The 16,344-nt window shown below is 44.4% G+C and overlaps 1 protein-coding gene across 2 annotated transcripts in view; it reads left to right on the top strand.

Moving 5' to 3' along the window:
* The first annotated feature begins 602 nt into the window (after window positions 1-602).
* DHX57 (DExH-box helicase 57) overlaps window positions 603-16,344 on the top strand; it is a 39,276-nt gene continuing 23,534 nt past the window's right edge. Inside the window, exons 1-9 of one of the 2 annotated variants that reach the window (XM_019516185.1) lie at window positions 603-683; window positions 831-1,037; window positions 5,328-5,477; window positions 5,793-5,969; window positions 6,386-7,224; window positions 10,637-10,809; window positions 12,566-12,687; window positions 12,966-13,161; window positions 14,430-14,554. In XM_019516185.1, the coding sequence (XP_019371730.1) occupies window positions 838-1,037; window positions 5,328-5,477; window positions 5,793-5,969; window positions 6,386-7,224; window positions 10,637-10,809; window positions 12,566-12,687; window positions 12,966-13,161; window positions 14,430-14,554 (1,982 nt within the window). In that variant the 5' untranslated portion in view covers window positions 603-683; window positions 831-837. Of the gene's footprint in view, window positions 684-822; window positions 1,038-5,327; window positions 5,478-5,792; window positions 5,970-6,385; window positions 7,225-10,636; window positions 10,810-12,565; window positions 12,688-12,965; window positions 13,162-14,429; window positions 14,555-16,344 lie in introns of those variants that run through there. The other variant, XM_019516186.1, reaches the window with a different exon arrangement.

Raw genomic sequence — 16,344 nt, 5'->3', positions numbered from 1 at the left:
ACGTCGAAACAGCGATGATGACAACAGCAGTGTCAGTAGCAGCAGAAGTAACAGTGACAACAACAGAGGCAGGAAATAGGCATAGAGTGTAAACCCCAACAGTGGGGTGAGAACTAAGAGACTGAGTTAAGGAAAGGACTGCAGATGGGGGTGTGGGGGCACAGATGCATGGGGACGACCATTGTGATGGGTGCATGGGTTTTAAATGCGTTTTAAGGTTTGTGTAGAAATGCTTATCCGGGATGGTGTGTGTCTGTGTGTGCGTGTATATGTATATAAAACTATATAGAGAGAGAAATATAGTTTTCCAAATAAAAAAATTAAACATAGCATGCGCACGCACCCCTCTACCACCCCCCCGCCACGCAACATGTCCCCCACAAGCCCTCAGGAGCCGGGCGGGGACGCACCTCAGGGCGCTCCTCGTCCCCGCTCCCCCCGGCCAGCAGAGGGCGCAGTGCTGGACCCCTCCCCCCTGGGGACAGAAACGCTCACCTGCCATGGTGGGGAGCGTCTGCAGTTGCTATGGGAACAGGGCTCCGTCCCCCCCACCGGAAGTGGAGGAGCTTTGCTTCCGGGTCCGGCCGCGGCTGCTGGGGACGGGACGGGGGAGGGGAAGTTGCGTCTCGGCCAGGAGGCGGTGAGGGGCGCTGATCCCGGCTGCGCCAGCCGCCCCCGCGCGGGTGAGTGGGGCGCGACCCGGCGGGCAGGGGCAGGGGCAGGACAGGCAGGGTGCGGCGATGTGCCCCGTGCTGCGGGTGAGTGGGGAGCGGAGCCCCGGGACCCCGTGCGGTGCGATATCTTTGACAGGCCGTTCCTTTTGTTCGCAGGGAGACCATGAGCTCGGCCGGGAGGCGGCGAGGGCGGCCCAACAGGGGCGGGGGCAGAGGCAGGGGCCGAGGTGGAGGCGGCAGAGGAGGTGGAGGCAGAGGGCAGTCAAGCAAGTCTCACGCGGGTGGATTCAAGAAAGGCTCAAGCAGAATGTGGGACGAGGAAGATGACTTCTGCCTCTTTGAAGAACAAAGAACTGCGCCGAGGTCATGAGTGGTTGTGTTTCTGGGGGGTTGTGACTAAGGCAGGTTGGACACTTCAAATTTCCAACAACATAAAAGTATTTAAAGAGAGGATTTGAAGAGGTGCCACTTTGGTACCCGGGGAGAGTTTCTGGACTGCAGATTTGGGGAGAAATCCACTTAAACATGGTTTATCTTTGATCATTAGAAACTTGAAAGATTAAAGCCATTTTTGCTTAAGCCAGGGGTGGGCAAAATACAGCCCACAGGCCAGATTCACCCCACCAACTGATTGGATCTGGCCCACAGGTGCCCCCATGGTGCTCCACATGGAACCTAGCCCAAACCTGCTCCCACCAGGGCAGCCTGCACTGCACTCGCGCTGGCTTAGGTCCCAGCCAGCACACAGCTTCTAGCGGGGCTGTTCCCACTGTGACTGCAGCTGGCTAGGTGCTCCTCTGCACCCCTCACCTCCAGCATGAGCCGCAGGGCTGAAGCTTCCACCCCTGCCCACCTGGAGCAGAGCGGGAGGAGAAGCAGCCATTGGAGGCAAGGGAAGCACAGCATCACCCAGCTGGCTGCAGCTGCACCCCATCAGAAGCTGCAAGCTGGCCAGGGGCCCTGACCCAGGCCCTGGGGCCCTGGTCAGTGGGGCTGTTCTGCTCCTCTTGCCTCCAGCTGAGGCTACTGCTAGTTAGGCCTGTGCAAAATTTCGATGGCTGTTTCATTTCGACGCTGTTTCAACTTGTTTCAAGCTCAAAACAGCAAAATTGAAACAAAATGAAGGGTTTTGAAACTACCTTGGACTGAAACAAGGGTAGTCAAAACGTTTTGAAAGTTTCGAAACGTTTTGTGTTTCAAAGCTCAAGTTGGGCTTGCCAAACAAAAGGTAAGGAGAGGGAGGGGGAAGAGAGGGGAAAGACTGCTCTCCTATTGACTGTGTAGCTGGCCAGTGACTGTCATCCTTCCCTGAGGTCCCTTCCAATCCCAGTGCTCTGGGGTAGGGATGGAAAAACAGCATAAATGGCAGCAATGTTTGAACAGCCCTGCTTTTTGTCACCCATGCCACGAGTTTCGCTTGTCAGCAGCCTGAGGTGCAGTTTCCCAGAAACCCTGGCACCTATCTCCTTGAAACATGACAGTCGTCATAGCCTCAGAAGGGTTTACTATCCCTGCAAGTCTCAACCAGATCAGGAGAGAACTGACAAAGTTATAGGCTGTTTCATGCGTCCGGGTTATAGCATATGGGCGATAGGTTGAAACAGTGTCAAAACAGTTAAACTGTTTCAACGAAACAAAATGGAACAGCAGTTTCGAAACTAAATTAAACTCGAAATGAAACACTGTCTCATCAGAATGGAAGTCAAAATGAAATGGTGCTGTTTTGCACAGCCCTAACTGCTCCACACCACTCCAGGCCGGTGAGTAGGAAGCTTCAGCCAGGTGGCTCCTGCCCAGCACATGGAGCTCTAGCTCTAGCTCTCAGCTGCCTTCTACCTGCTTCACCCACCCAGCAGGATGAGCAGCCACCTGCAGGTGGAACAGGTGGAAGGCAGCCTGGAGCCGGAGCTGCCCAGCGAACTGCCCCCCCCCCCCCCGGCATGGAGTGGCACAGCAGGAGCAGCAGCTGCTGCTGGAGCCAAGGGACGGAGAACAGCCTCACTGGCCCAGGCTGTGGCCTGTGCACAGCTTCCAGTGGGGTTGTTCCCAGTGCATCTACAGCCAGTTCGTAGGGCTGTGCAAGGCTTCAGACAGAGCTTCGGATCTGGAGAAGCTTTGGATGCTTTGGGATCCAAAGCAACACATCCAGGTCAAAGCGCTGGCCTCGTTAGGCTTCCCAAAGAGGTTCAGAGCTTCCAAAGTGCTTAGAAGCTGCCTTGGAGATCTGGCCATAGGGTATAATGGGGAAACAATAAAGTATCTATAACTTTGTTGTTTTTTGCCTGATTTGGAAGAAATTTTCAGGGGTGCTAGACTTTGCAGAGAGGATGAAGCCTGCCAAGTTTCAAGGAGATTGGTGGAGGGGCTTTGGGGGGAACGGTACCCCAAATTCTTGAAAGCAAAATTCATGTCGTGTCTAGGCGTTACAACATAGCAGGGTGAAAACTGCAGGGATGGTAGCTCTTACAGAGGCCACAAAACCTGCCAAGTTTCAAGAAGATCAGTACAGGGGTTTGGTGGCAACTGCCCCTCAAGATGCAGACAAGCAAAACTTGTGCTGTGGGTGCTTGTGGGACTGTGTCTGTCTTGGGGTGGGCTGGGGAGACACTACTGCAGGCCTGGCTGCTGAGCTACTGTGTTACCAGTTACCAATCAATCATGATTCACAGGGACTCAGGGACCAGCTCAATACACAGGACCTAGCTACTTCTTAATGACTTAACGAGCATCAATTAGCACCTACAAAACCAGGCTAAGGAGAGGAAAGAATCAATACAGACAATCAACAGCCCCAAGACACAGTATTGGCACCAGTTTTGCCTGTCAACAGCTGGGGGTGCAGGGCCCCAGAACCCCCCGAACCGATCTCCTTGACAGCTGGCAGGCATCATGGCCTTAGCAGGGGCCACCATCCCTGCAGCTGTCACCCTGCTTGTGCCTTAACACACGCAGTGTCACCCATGGCACAAGTTTTGCTTGTCTGCAGCTTGAGGTGCAATTCCCCCCCAAACCCCTGCACCGATCTCTTTGAAACTTGTCAGGCTTTGTGGCCTCCATAAGAGCTACCAGCCCTGCAGTTTTCACGCCCTGTGGTGTGACACGCAGCTGTGACATGAGTTTGGCTTTCAAAAATTTGGGGTACAGTTCCCCCCAAACCCCTGCACCAATCTTCACGATGTGAACTTGTCCGGCTGCAGCAGGGCTGGGAACGCTCCCGCCAGAAGCTGAGCACTTCCCAGAGCCAGGGCCCCCTGCCTACCACTGACCCTGCCTGTGGCAGTTGATTGAAGCTCCCTTTGTGGCCCTCGGTCCCAAATAATTGCCCACCTGTAGCTTAAGCTGTAGCTTCACAAATAACTTCTTTGCAAAGACTGTGATAAACATAGAATTATAACTTCCTTGCATTACTGAGCAAGAGATGGGGCAGTCTGCTGTTCAGATTGAAGCTGTGTATGTAAATCATTTTTATTATAGCAACATAGGTCAGGTACAGTGTGTGTCACTTTTTTCAATTAGTTTCAATACTGCAATCTTCCTTTAACAGAAATCCAGGCTCTGTTTTATAGATTATTAAATAAGAGATTCTGTCACGTGTTAGAATGTTATGCTAGTACTTGTTGCCTCTTCTTAGAGAACATTATTATGAAGATAACTTTTCACAGGAGAGCAAAGTAAATATTCCCAATTAGCCATTATACTTAGTTAAGTCATAATTCACAAATGGAACTTTTAAGATGATTAGACCAGTACTAGATTTGTTCCTAAAGATGAATATATGAGTTCCAGAGAACAGTTCTGGTCTCACTCTGGGGGCTAGAGAGGGTCAGGAGAAAAAAGTTATATCCACCTCTCATGTAGAACAGGAGAAGATGTAGCACCTCCTGGTTTCTCGCCCCATGCTCAGTTCCCTAGGAATTACATGTGCTGCTGTTTGTAGTGACATTTTGCCTCTGGTTGGACAGGTGTGCCTGTGCTGCCGTAGGTCTACAGCAGTCCCTTTGCTAGTAAATGCAGAGTACAGGTATTAGAAAGAAGAATGAATAGGTCTTGTATCCAGGTTTAATTTCACAAGTAACTTTGTAACTATTTAGGAAAAAAAATTTCTTTTGTTACTATTAAAATATATATTCCCAGTACGGAACTCTTCCTGGCACCTTGCATTGCCAATACTTTAAAATTACTTTTTAAAATTTTAATTGAATTTAAAGTATGTTTTACTGCAGATGCATGCCAGAAAGGGTGGCATATAAATCAAATAATAAACGGAGAAGCTTTACATTTATTTGTGTATAATAGTGTATATGCAGACTTGTCAGATTTGTTACCTGAAAGGTGTTCTAGCTATCGTATACTTAAGCATGCTTGGCTGTGCTATAACCTTCTGATGCTTTTATTTGGTTAACATTACATGAAAACGCTGAAGATTTGATCTCAGAACAAAGTAGGCTATGTAAAATACTGCCCAGCAAATAAAAACAACTGAGAATCCTCTTGAGGTTGTATGTTAGCAGCGTCACACTTTTCTCTGTTTTTTTAATGTTCTTTTATGCTTGTAGTTGTTAGTATTATGTACCTTTTTTGGATGTATGCATTTGATCTATTTAACTTCTGTTTTGTATATAAACGTATGGTGTGTGTGTGTTTACTTTTTAGATCAAGCTGTGTTAACAAAAGTAGGCAAACCAGACAGGGACCTGAGACGAGGATGCCTTTGCAGACCATACACATGACATCTGACAATCAGCGAAGAGTGAAAGAGCTTCTCCGAGAACTCCAAGGGCAAGAGCTGGCTGCTACCTCAGAGTTAGTTTAAATTAAAAAAAAAACTGCACCTGAGTAGTTCTTTCCTATAAGCTAATTTTAACAGATGTGCTATTATAAAGGAAAGCAGTATTTTTCCTACATTTTCACTGTACACTTTACTTCACTTTAAAAAAAATTACTTTAATTTAAAAAATTTAAAAAAATACTTCTGAATCCTCTTCTTTCTCACACACCATTAAATCAGTGAGAGTGAGAGAGAGAGGTAGAAGTTTCTGTATAACCCAGGGGTTCAGTTTTGTATCTGATCAACACCACCATTTTATGACATTTGAATTTAATAACTGTCTTTATCAGAATGGCTGCCACTAGTGAGGAAGATTGCGATGAACCTGATTACCTTGATGATGATGAGCAATACTGGTCAGCAGACCAAGAAGCTTCTGAAATAACTACAAGGTTGTCTTCTGAACCAGAAGAGCACAAAATTTTAGAAAGCGAGGTGTCTGCATTTGCTGTGCATAAACTTTCCAGGTGAGTCCTTTTATGGTAAGTAATGTTTATAACCCAACAGGCAAATTACCATATGACTGATATGGTGAGCCTTCAAGTCATGGAGCTTCCCCATTGACTTCAGGGAAGGTTCTGTAGGTAGAAAGTTAATAATAGGGTTGGCTTTTGTTAGGTCATTTATTCACTGAAAGATTTTAGAATAACAGTTCATGAAAAGATGTCCTATCCTTGCAGCAGTGAAATGTTTTAATTACTGCATTTGGATGGCTTCAGTTATTTCCAAGAAACTAGTGAAATTAGTTTGTGTTTATTTTGAAGTGTAATGATTCCATATAAGCTTATATTAAATGGGAATAATCAAATATGTTTGGGATTACTTCATATCATGTATCTTTTGTGCCTCATATTTGTGCATTATTTCTTTTGTTCTGCCATAGGTATGGGTTTGATAGTGAGCATTGTCGGGCAATACTGCGATCCTGCAATGGTAACATTGGGGCATCCCTGGAACACTTGCTGTTGCAGTGCTTCTCAGAAAGGTATGGAGATAGGATGAAAATGTCTGAAGCAGCAGCTCAAGCCAGCAGGGAAGAATGCCTGGAACAGAGACAAGAAGAAGCTTTTGCTCTCCATTCAATCTGTGGAGAAAAATTTGTAGAAAGAATTCAAAACCGAGTGTGGGCTATTGGATTGGACCTGGAGTACCTAACACTCAAACTCAGCAAATCCAAACAGAGGCACAGTTCTGCCAAAGATGTGGCAAAAGAGACTTTAAACAACTTATGTAAATTTTACCTCAAAGGAGGATGCAGGTTTGGCTCAAGATGCAAATTTAAGCATGAAACTCCTCCAAAACACTTGCTAAAAACAGCACAGAGTTCTGTAGATGATGCTCATCTGAGATTGAATTATAACACCTCTCCCTTGTATGAGCTGGAAATAAGATTTTCTGAGGATAACAAATACCCACTCCAGGCACCTGTTGTGGCTTTTTATTCTACGAATGAGAATCTACCTCTGGCTTGTCGATTACATATTGCTGAATATCTCTATGAAAAGGCCCTAGAAGCTGCAGAGTCTAGTGAACCAGTGGTGTATGCTTTAATAACCTGTTTGGAAGATGAATCTGAAATAACCAAGTTACTTAGTAATACTTTCCACAAGTATAGTGTTCCTCCTTTGTCTTTGCTGGCAGTACCCTCCAGCGGAACGCACACAGACATTTGTAAGCCAACATCTCCAGATAATTCATCTGTTGTAACTCAGATTTTGGAAGGTATGTGCAGTGTTGGAAATGTTTCTTCTTTGGTGTTCGGTTTATGGCAGTGGGAATACAGTCTGGAGGAGGGGTTGGCAACCTTTCTTTAACAGTGGATCAAATTAACACAGCTTGGTCTTAAGGCGAGCTGGAGGCAGCAGTTGTTAGATATTCTGGTACTAGATGGTGCATTCTCATGCAAAACTTACTGAAGGTGAGTTGCATCAACTTCCATGACAGTATCTTTTGGTGTTCTTGTTGGACTGGATAAAATCTATTCATGGACTGTAGGTTGCCGACTCCTGGTCTAGAGCAGGGATCAGCAGTCTATGCCCTGCAGTCCAGATCAAGTTTGGGGAGCAATTTTCATTGGTCTTGAAAACGTTTGACGTTGATAGCAGTTTAGCAGTGAGTCACATTATGTCAGGACATCAGGGTCTGAGTTGGAAGTACAGTGGCAGCAGGGGGAATGATAGCCAGGCTGGAAGTGACAGCCCACTTATAAAGCAATCTGTGCTAATTCAGCCCACCACTCTTTAAAGTTTGCTAATTGTTGGTCTAGAGGTTAAATGAGAGATCTGGGGTGAAGTTCAGATATCTGGGTTCTGTTTCAGATCTGGCGGTGGTTTAAGGGCATGCCACAAACAAAGCCCTTAATCTATTTGCTTTGGGGAGTCTTTTTCTATGTACAAGGGGATTTTTTCTTTGCAGAGGATGAGTAAACAGGGGCAGACATGGCAAGTGTTGAGCAAATGAGCATGGCTAATATAGTATGGTTCTAATATAGCAGTGGCTAGAGCACTAAGGCCATGGAAGAGACATCATGAGCTTCCGAAGTTTCAAAACCCGACAGGAAATTGTATTTTGAGGAAAACGGGCATCTCCTGTTGCTGACCAGTTTTGGAACATTGTATGTGTATGGGATGGATGGATTATGCAAGGGGAAACTTAAAGTTTGTAGAGCTGTGCAATTATTTAGCAGAAAGATACCTCCCCTTATAATTAGGATGGCATTCTAACCCCTTGTTTTGAATTGCCCACAGTTTTCCAAAGCTTTCAGTTTTTTTGCTGTAACTTCCCTTAAAAGGTCTTTTTCCCTAAGGCAGAGGTATCAAACTCATCTGGTCACAGGCTAGATGAGTGGTGTGGGACTGGTCCAAGGGGCAGATGAATGGCACAGGCCCATAGCCATTCCCTCCCTTTCCCATGCATGCTGGTCTATTCCAGACAATTTGGGATGGGTGCCACATGTGTCACCCACTCAAGCTGATCAGATGTCTGGGAGGAAGAAGCCCAATGTATCAGATGTTTGGCTATCACCGCAGGACCAAACCAAGCCTGTGCCAGGCTTCTCATCCCACAGTGCTGCCAGGGCTGCAGCACTACTCTTTTACTCAAGTGCTTGGCAGCCAAGCAAATACGAATTTTGGCTGTAGATCCCCAGCAGCACTGCAGGAACAAGCCAGGCACCACAGCTTCATCCCATGGCAGCAGGCAAGTGTCTGGGCAAGAACTGCAATGCTAGAGCTGCAGCAACACCATGGAACAAGCTGGGCACTGCTGCTTCTTCCTGTGGTGGCAGGCAAAAACCCAGGCAAGAGCAGTTGTGCTGGAGCCCCAGCAGCACCACAAGAAGCCTGGTATCACAGGTGCTTGGGTGCCACCACAGGACCCAAACCATGGTGCTAGGTTTGATCCTGTGGGGCTGCTGGTGCTCCAGCACCATGGCTCTCACCCAGACTCTTGGCCGCTACCCTGGAAGATCCTCCATCCCAACCAGGGTCCGGGCAAAGTATGTGGGCTGGATGATCCAACTCCACAGGTTGGATCCAGTCTGTGGGCAGTATATTTAACACCCTTGCCCTAAGATGAGCTTTCTCAGGAAACTTGAGCGATAACAACTACATTATGTTTTTAACACGTGAGGAGTAGCAGTATCATTTTCCTGTTGCATTTTTCCCCCAAAAAAAGTTTAGATGACTTTTTTTAAACAGCTCTACAGAGGAATTAGTAGAGGGTAGGGAACTGAAACTTCATATGGGTATCTATGTTCTAAGATACCTGCTTATAGTTCTGGTAATACCAGACTATCTTTATCAGGTCATCGGCTTATTTAAAGTAGGATCCTCAAAGGTGTTAAGGTGCCATTGGGTGCATCCACTTTTGCAATTAAGACAATGCAATAAACTCTGGAGCAGTTCACGTTGAAGTTGACTGCTCACAGATGCAGCATCTACCCATGTGTCCAGGACACCAGCAATCAGAGCCATGGCAGAGCAGCCCTGGTCTGGCAGGGGGCATAAGGGTCAGCTCTGGGCTCTGGATGTCAGCATTGGGCCACAGGGGGACTGGCAGGAGCTGGGGTTCTGGTCCCCAACTGGTTGGGCTGATTGAGCATAACTTGCACCTGGCAGTCATGTCCACGTGAGTATTTGACTGCAGTTAATTACTCTGCTGTAAGATAGTACTGTCTGTCTTATGGCAGAGTTAATTAATTTACTGTACCCCGATACTAGCACTTGTGTGGACGGTAACACTTTACTGTGGAGCTAATTATTCAACCCATCAGTAAATTGCACATGTAGATGCACCCACAAAAATCAGTAGATGTCAACACCTAAAAATACCTTTTGAGGATCTGGGCTATGATCTAGTAATGTGTCTTGCAGTGCTTGAAGACCAGATGTAGAGTATCTCAGACTTCAGAATTGTGCAATTCTCAATCTGTGCAGAGAATTGAGCATTAAGAGTTTTAGACTGTACGTTCCCTGGGAGTAGAAACCATCTCCTAGTTTAGGGGGTGCTTAACCTCCAATGGTGGACCAAGTGTGGCTCAGACAGCCAGAGTGAATGGCCCGTAATGGCACATCAGTGCAGGTTAACATTCCTGTTGCTCTTTGCTTCTTTTCCCCTGCAGCTGTCCACTTCTATAGTTCTACAGCAAGGCTGTCAAACTACAACAGTGTTCTACAGCGGGGCCAGATGAGTAGTGTGGGGCCAGTCAATGCACTGGACCTGCAGCCTGGAGCTATGTCACCTGGTTCATGGTACTGGGCATTTGGTGGAAAGGCAAGTGGCAGCAGTATTAATTGCTATGGGTCCCAGAGCCATAGCAACTGGTGTTTGTCTTGCTGCCAAATTTCTCACCTGCAGGTGGCTCTATGGGCCAGATGCCATGGCTCTGTGCCTGACCTAAATTGCTGCCTGCAAGTTGGAAATTTGGTAGTGAGATGAACAGTGGTTGCTGTGGCTCTGGGTACTTGCCCTGCCACCAGATTTCCAGCTCTTTGGAACAGATGACATGGCTCCATGAGGTGTATCTGACACCTTTGTTCTACAGCATCTGTCACAATGGATTCTAGGCCTGTGACAAAGGCTTCTAGGTGCTATGGTAGTACAAATTAATAATAAATTAATTTTATCTCTCAAGTCACAAAGGAGTCAGAACCTGAGGAGGAAGAGGAAGAGGAACCTGAATCAGTTGTTGTGGAGAATGAAAGTTATGTGAACCTCAAAAAGAACCTGTCCAGGAAGTATGACATGCAGGCGAAGTCTCTGTATAATGAAAATGTTAAAATCTGCAAGCAATTCCGAATAAAAAAGGTATAGTATAGAAATGGAAAAACAGTCATGTCAATTCTGGCTTTAACATAATAGTTCTTAAATTGTACTTAACAAGCAATTCTGCTCTGCAAGGTTCTCATGGATATATTCCTATAGTATCCAAGTGCCTTCCGCTAGTGCAGACAGCAAGGTGTCTAACAGCTGTTGCATGTTGCTTGGTCTCTTATTCTTTCCCTAGGTGAAGATGCAAGTTCAGTGGAATATTTTGTTTTGACAGAGTTTGTTTTCTTTTAAAATATACATTTGTTGTTTATCTGTGAAAAAAGGCAGCAGCCAAAGAAATGTATCTTACTTTTATTTGTATTGTGATGGCTGTCAGAACCTGGCAGAGTTAATTTCATAGTATTGGACCAGCCCCCTACAAAGTTCTGTCTTCTGCACAAATCAGCTCTGTCCTCACGGTATGGAGTTCTTCTGGGCCTGAGTAGCAAAGCTGTAACTGTCTTCTGCTGTCTTCATCTTAGAACTGTCAGCTAATAAGTGTAAACATATTTATTTATCCAGGAGATCAGAGATTGCTGAGAATACTTGTACATATTGTGCATTTCTAAAAATAACAGCAGATGCAATTCTGTAACTAAATGTATAAGGATCAGTCCTCAGACTGCTCAGTATAAAGAAAGTAAAAGAATCCTCTTTTGTGCTGTAAAAGTGGACGTTGTTGATTTGGGTTTTTTTGTGTGCTGCTACTTAACTTTTATAATACAATAGAATCCAAAGTAAGTTAGGGCAGCATGTGCTAGATGCTGTGCAAACATACACTCTCTGAAGATGTAGTCTATGCCCAAAAGAGACTTACCTGGCTCATGTCGTGAGTAATTCTTCCTTTTCTGTTTTCACAATGAGGCTTCATAACTTGTAGAGGTCTAGTTTGTAACCTGCCCTTCAGGGAAGGAAACTCTGCTTACATGGGTTCCATCCCACTGGCTGAATGACAGTGGCTCCTTAACCACCTGTATTCTTCGGGAAGCCATACCTGACCTACAAACAGTTGCTATGTAGGCAAACTTTGGTTAGGTTATAGGATTTTTTAGCTGTTTCGTTTTGTAGACTTCATATGGTAGCAGCCTTCTTTCTTTTACATTGCTTTTGTGGGTCAGCTGAAGGGTTCTGCAGGCTAGTAGTCATTTTCAGATTGTGGTAAGGAAATCATTGTTTTAGAGCCTGGACACAACACACAAACATGTTTGTATTCTGATGTAAATTATACAGATCCAGAGTGGACAGGTAATAAGGGCAGCTGCTGGGATAGGGCCTATTACAACTCTTCAGGAGTAGAATAGCCCAATCATATTGAGCAAATGGCTAACCTGGGATAATTGTAGACACAACACCTATGCTAGTGTAAGTTAAACCAGCATATTTTTACTGCTGTTTTTTTTCCTGGGATAACTACATTGGAGTCTGTTATGTGTGTTCAGGTCTTTTGATAGTATTTATATCGCAGTTGCAGGCATTGAGAGTACAAGATTGTCACATGTGTTGTGGGGAGCTCAGGAGGTGGGACACGATTCTGTCTTTGAAGTTCAGGTAGTAGTGTTAAATTTTTTCTTGTTTAACTACAAGGTAAGAATACAGGTACTCCAAGATACAGGAATTGGTTTTGTTAAGTTCTTTGGCCTATTTTATGAAGACTGAATTATTATAGTGATCCTCTTTGCCATTAAAATGGATGGATCTAGGCCAAGACTCTTCTTATTAGAGTGTTCAGTTTCTCTTCGTTATTGTTTGTCAGTCTTCTAGGCACTTCCAGTCCCTGTTGCTAGAAAGACAGAAGCTTCCTGCGTGGCAAGAACGTGAAAACATTCTTGATATGTTGCAAAGACACCAAGTGCTTGTTGTGAGTGGTATGACTGGGTAAGAATATGATTTTATATATAGGTTTGGAATAATAAATAATACACAGGAAAGCATATGTAGTTATACAAGCTTAGTTATATAGCTTAGTCTGAAAAGGTAAAGTGACCAGGTTCAAAATTCATTCAGATTAAAGTACTGTAGCCATAGATTAATTTTATAGAAGGTGTGGCACAAATTTAAAAAAATAGTAATTCAAAATAAGAGTCAGCCCTCTTAACTCCTGCTGAGGAAAGACTTTTTAAAAAAAACTAAATCCATGTTATTTTTCCATGCAGATGTGGGAAAACCACTCAGATTCCACAGTTTATATTGGATGCTTCATTGGAAGGTCCTCCAAATAGAGTAGCCAATGTCATCTGTACTCAGCCTCGCCGGATCTCTGCTATTTCTGTAGCTGAACGTGTAGCCAAGGAGAGAACAGAAAGAGTTGGTGTTACTGTTGGATACCAGATCCGCTTAGAGAGTGTGAAGGTGCATATCCTTTTCTTGTGTTTTAGTTTAGTTTATTAAAAATGGTCTTAGTACTTGTACAAGGAGTCAGACTTGCTGTCCTAGAGATGTTAATCCTTTATCAACAAGAACATGTTACTGAATGGCAAATTTCAGTGTGTGCTTTCTCATGCTACGCTGCCATTTTGCCTCAGTGCACACTTTAGGCTTCACTTACCAAGATAAGGTGGTAACTTCAATATTCATTCATTATTTAGCCCCTTTCCTGACAGAGCCTCCTGGGACCTGAGACTTAACAGTAGTTTTTTGTATGTTTTGTTTTTGTTTTATTTTAATATCAGTGTCCATGGGGACTGGCTGAGACCACTGAATTATTTACTGCCAGGCCACTAGGCAGAAATTGAAGAATATAAATTCAGTTTGCAACAGTGTGAGTTGAGTTTAAGTTGGGTGTTAGAGGTGAAATTCTCTGTTTAATCTGTTCCCCCTTTTACAACTTCTTTCTTTAAAAAGCATCACTTTTTAAAAATTGTACTTGTCATTCCTCCTCTTCTGTGATCAGTTTTGAGTAATACATTTCTCATTGACAATTTGCTGAAGACAGTAGAGAAGACTGAAAAATTAAAACTCTTAAAGACTTGAGGCTAAACAGTTGAAAAAAATATAATTAACTTTTACATACAACACAATGGATTCATTTGCAATGACTCAATAGTTTTGCTAAGAATTTAATTTTTGGCTTTCAAGGGAATGTTCTTCTCTCACAATTTAAAGCTTGTAGTTTTAGCCTTGCTGTCACTTTCTGTTTTCAGTGACTGATTATAATCACAGCTCTTTTTCCTTTTGACCTGTGGTATAAAGTATGCGTCCTGGACAAGTCTATTATTTTTCATTAGTGAGCTGAACAGAGGTGAGAAATACATCTTGTTCTGTTCTTTCAGAGCCAGTCTCATCCCTGTCACAATCTCTCTTAATTTTAATGAAGGAAGTTAATGGTCAAACATACAGTTGCTGAAGCAGGAAAGAATGAGATTGAGTTAGTTTATCTTTTTCATTCTTTCCCCAAACTGTTCCTTGATAAAAACTAGCTGCTGTAAAGTTTTAAGAGTAAAGTTAGGAGGAAAAATTGTGCTTTCCTACCTGCAGCTGTTTGTTCACTTATGAGCCAAATTGCCAGGCATGTGGGATTGAGCATGGTACCGCATTGTCTGCTCTTTATATATTGTATAAGTAAAGCTATTTAACTGTCATTTCATTGAATGCTTTGTATCCTTGCCTTGCTGCTCAAGTCTTCAGCTACCAGGTTGTTGTACTGCACTACTGGTGTGCTGCTGAGAAGACTAGAAGGAGACATGACTTTACAGGGAATCACCCATGTTCTTATTGATGAAGTTCATGAAAGAACAGAAGAAAGGTAAATAATTCTGTTTTTTTTCATAACTGAAAGTTAGCATTGAGAACATGCTGCTGAAATTCAAATGCTTCTAGCCAGTTTGAACTGGTGGGGTGGCATCATGGACAACCACAGGGAGAAACTGGCTTCTGATCCTACTGTCCTTATCCCAGTGGACTAAAGGATTGTGCAGTTGAACAGAAAGCACCTGGCAGCATTCCACAGATATACCTCCAGTCAGTTGTCACAATTGCTATTACATTCCTAAGATAATTTAGGATGGGTCTTGGAGGGGCAATAGGATTTTTTAATTTCAACAAGCCTCATCATGATCTGGGTTCCTTAGGATACTGTCCCTTCCACATTTCTGCCTGCTGCTCCCCAAATGCCCTAGTTCTTTCCATATCCCCTCTGGAAGTCATCGCTTGGCTATAAAGACCCCTGTGTACTTAAGCAGCAGGCTCCAAATGGAGCTTGGACTCCCTTCTTCCAGCTTGTTCCAATAGGGAACTTCTTGATTCACCTGACTCCTGCCTTCAGCTTTAATCCTTAGTCCAGCCTTGCCCAATCTGATCCCATTTACCAGCTGGCATGCTGAAAGGGAGTAGGTCCCCCTGCTCAGGGCAGAACCATCCCTAACTAAACCATCCTGGCCAGGTGTCTGTCCAACCTGTTCTTCAAAATTTCCAGGGATGGAGATTCTGCAGCTTCTCTAGATAACTTGTTCGAATGCTTGACCCACCCTCATAGTTCCTTCTAATCTCAAACTTAACTTTCCTCTGCTGCAGCTTTAGACCATGGTTCCTGGTCTTGTCCCCTGTGACCACAGAGAAAAGCCCATTTCCATTCTCTCTGTAATCGCCCTTCAGGTATTTGGAGACTGTTCTCAAATCACACCTCAGTCTTCTTGAGACTAAATAACCCTAGCTCTTTCAGCCTTTCCTCATAAGTCATCTTTCCCAGGCCTCTAATTTTTGTAGCTCTCTGTTAGACTTTACAATCTGTCCACATCCTCCTTGAAGTGTGGGGCCCAAAACGGAAAACAGTGCTCCAGGTGAGGCCTTACCAGTGCTGAGTATAGTGGAAGAGCCGCTTCCCTTGATTTGCAAGAGACATTCCAGTTAATACAGCCCAGTACACTGTTGATCTTTTTTGCAACCAGAGCACACTGTTGGCTCATATTCAGCTTATGGTTTACTGTAACCTCCTGAGTCCTTTTCTGCAATATTACAGCCTAGGCACTTATTCCCCAATCTGTATTTGTGCATGAAATTATTCCATCCTAAGTGCAGGACTTTGCGCTTATTCTTGTTGAATGTCATCTGATTGATTGTGGACAATTTTTCCAGTCTATACCCTCCAAAGCATTTGTGATTCCACCCAACTTGGTGTCATCTGCAAATTTGCTATGTGTATACTTGATCCCCATCATCCAAAATCATTAATGATGATATTAAACAGTACTGGACCCAGGAGAGACCCCTGGAAACCCCATTTGATACCTCTTCCTGCCTTAATATTGAGCCATTGATGACTACTCATTGTGAGCACAATGATCCAACCAGTTATGGATCCGCCTTACAGTACTCTCATCTACTCTGCATTCCTTAGTTTGTTAATGAGAACATAATGGGAGATGGTGTCAAGAGCTTTGCTAAAGTCAAGGTATGTATTGCATCCATTATCTTCCTTCCATTCACAGAGCTTGTCACCTTATGGAACGAAGTCATGTTGGTCAGGCATGTTGTTCTTAGTGAATCCATGCTGGCTGTTCCTGATCACCTTGTTCTCTGGGTAATTCCTTGAGGGCC

This window comes from Gavialis gangeticus, unplaced genomic scaffold (genome assembly GCF_001723915.1).
Source record: "Gavialis gangeticus isolate Ggan-Ray unplaced genomic scaffold, GavGan_comp1, whole genome shotgun sequence".
NCBI lineage: Eukaryota > Metazoa > Chordata > Crocodylia > Gavialidae > Gavialis > Gavialis gangeticus.
Note: the sequence above shows the minus strand (reverse complement) of the source record. Positions and strands in the feature narration are given on the sequence as shown.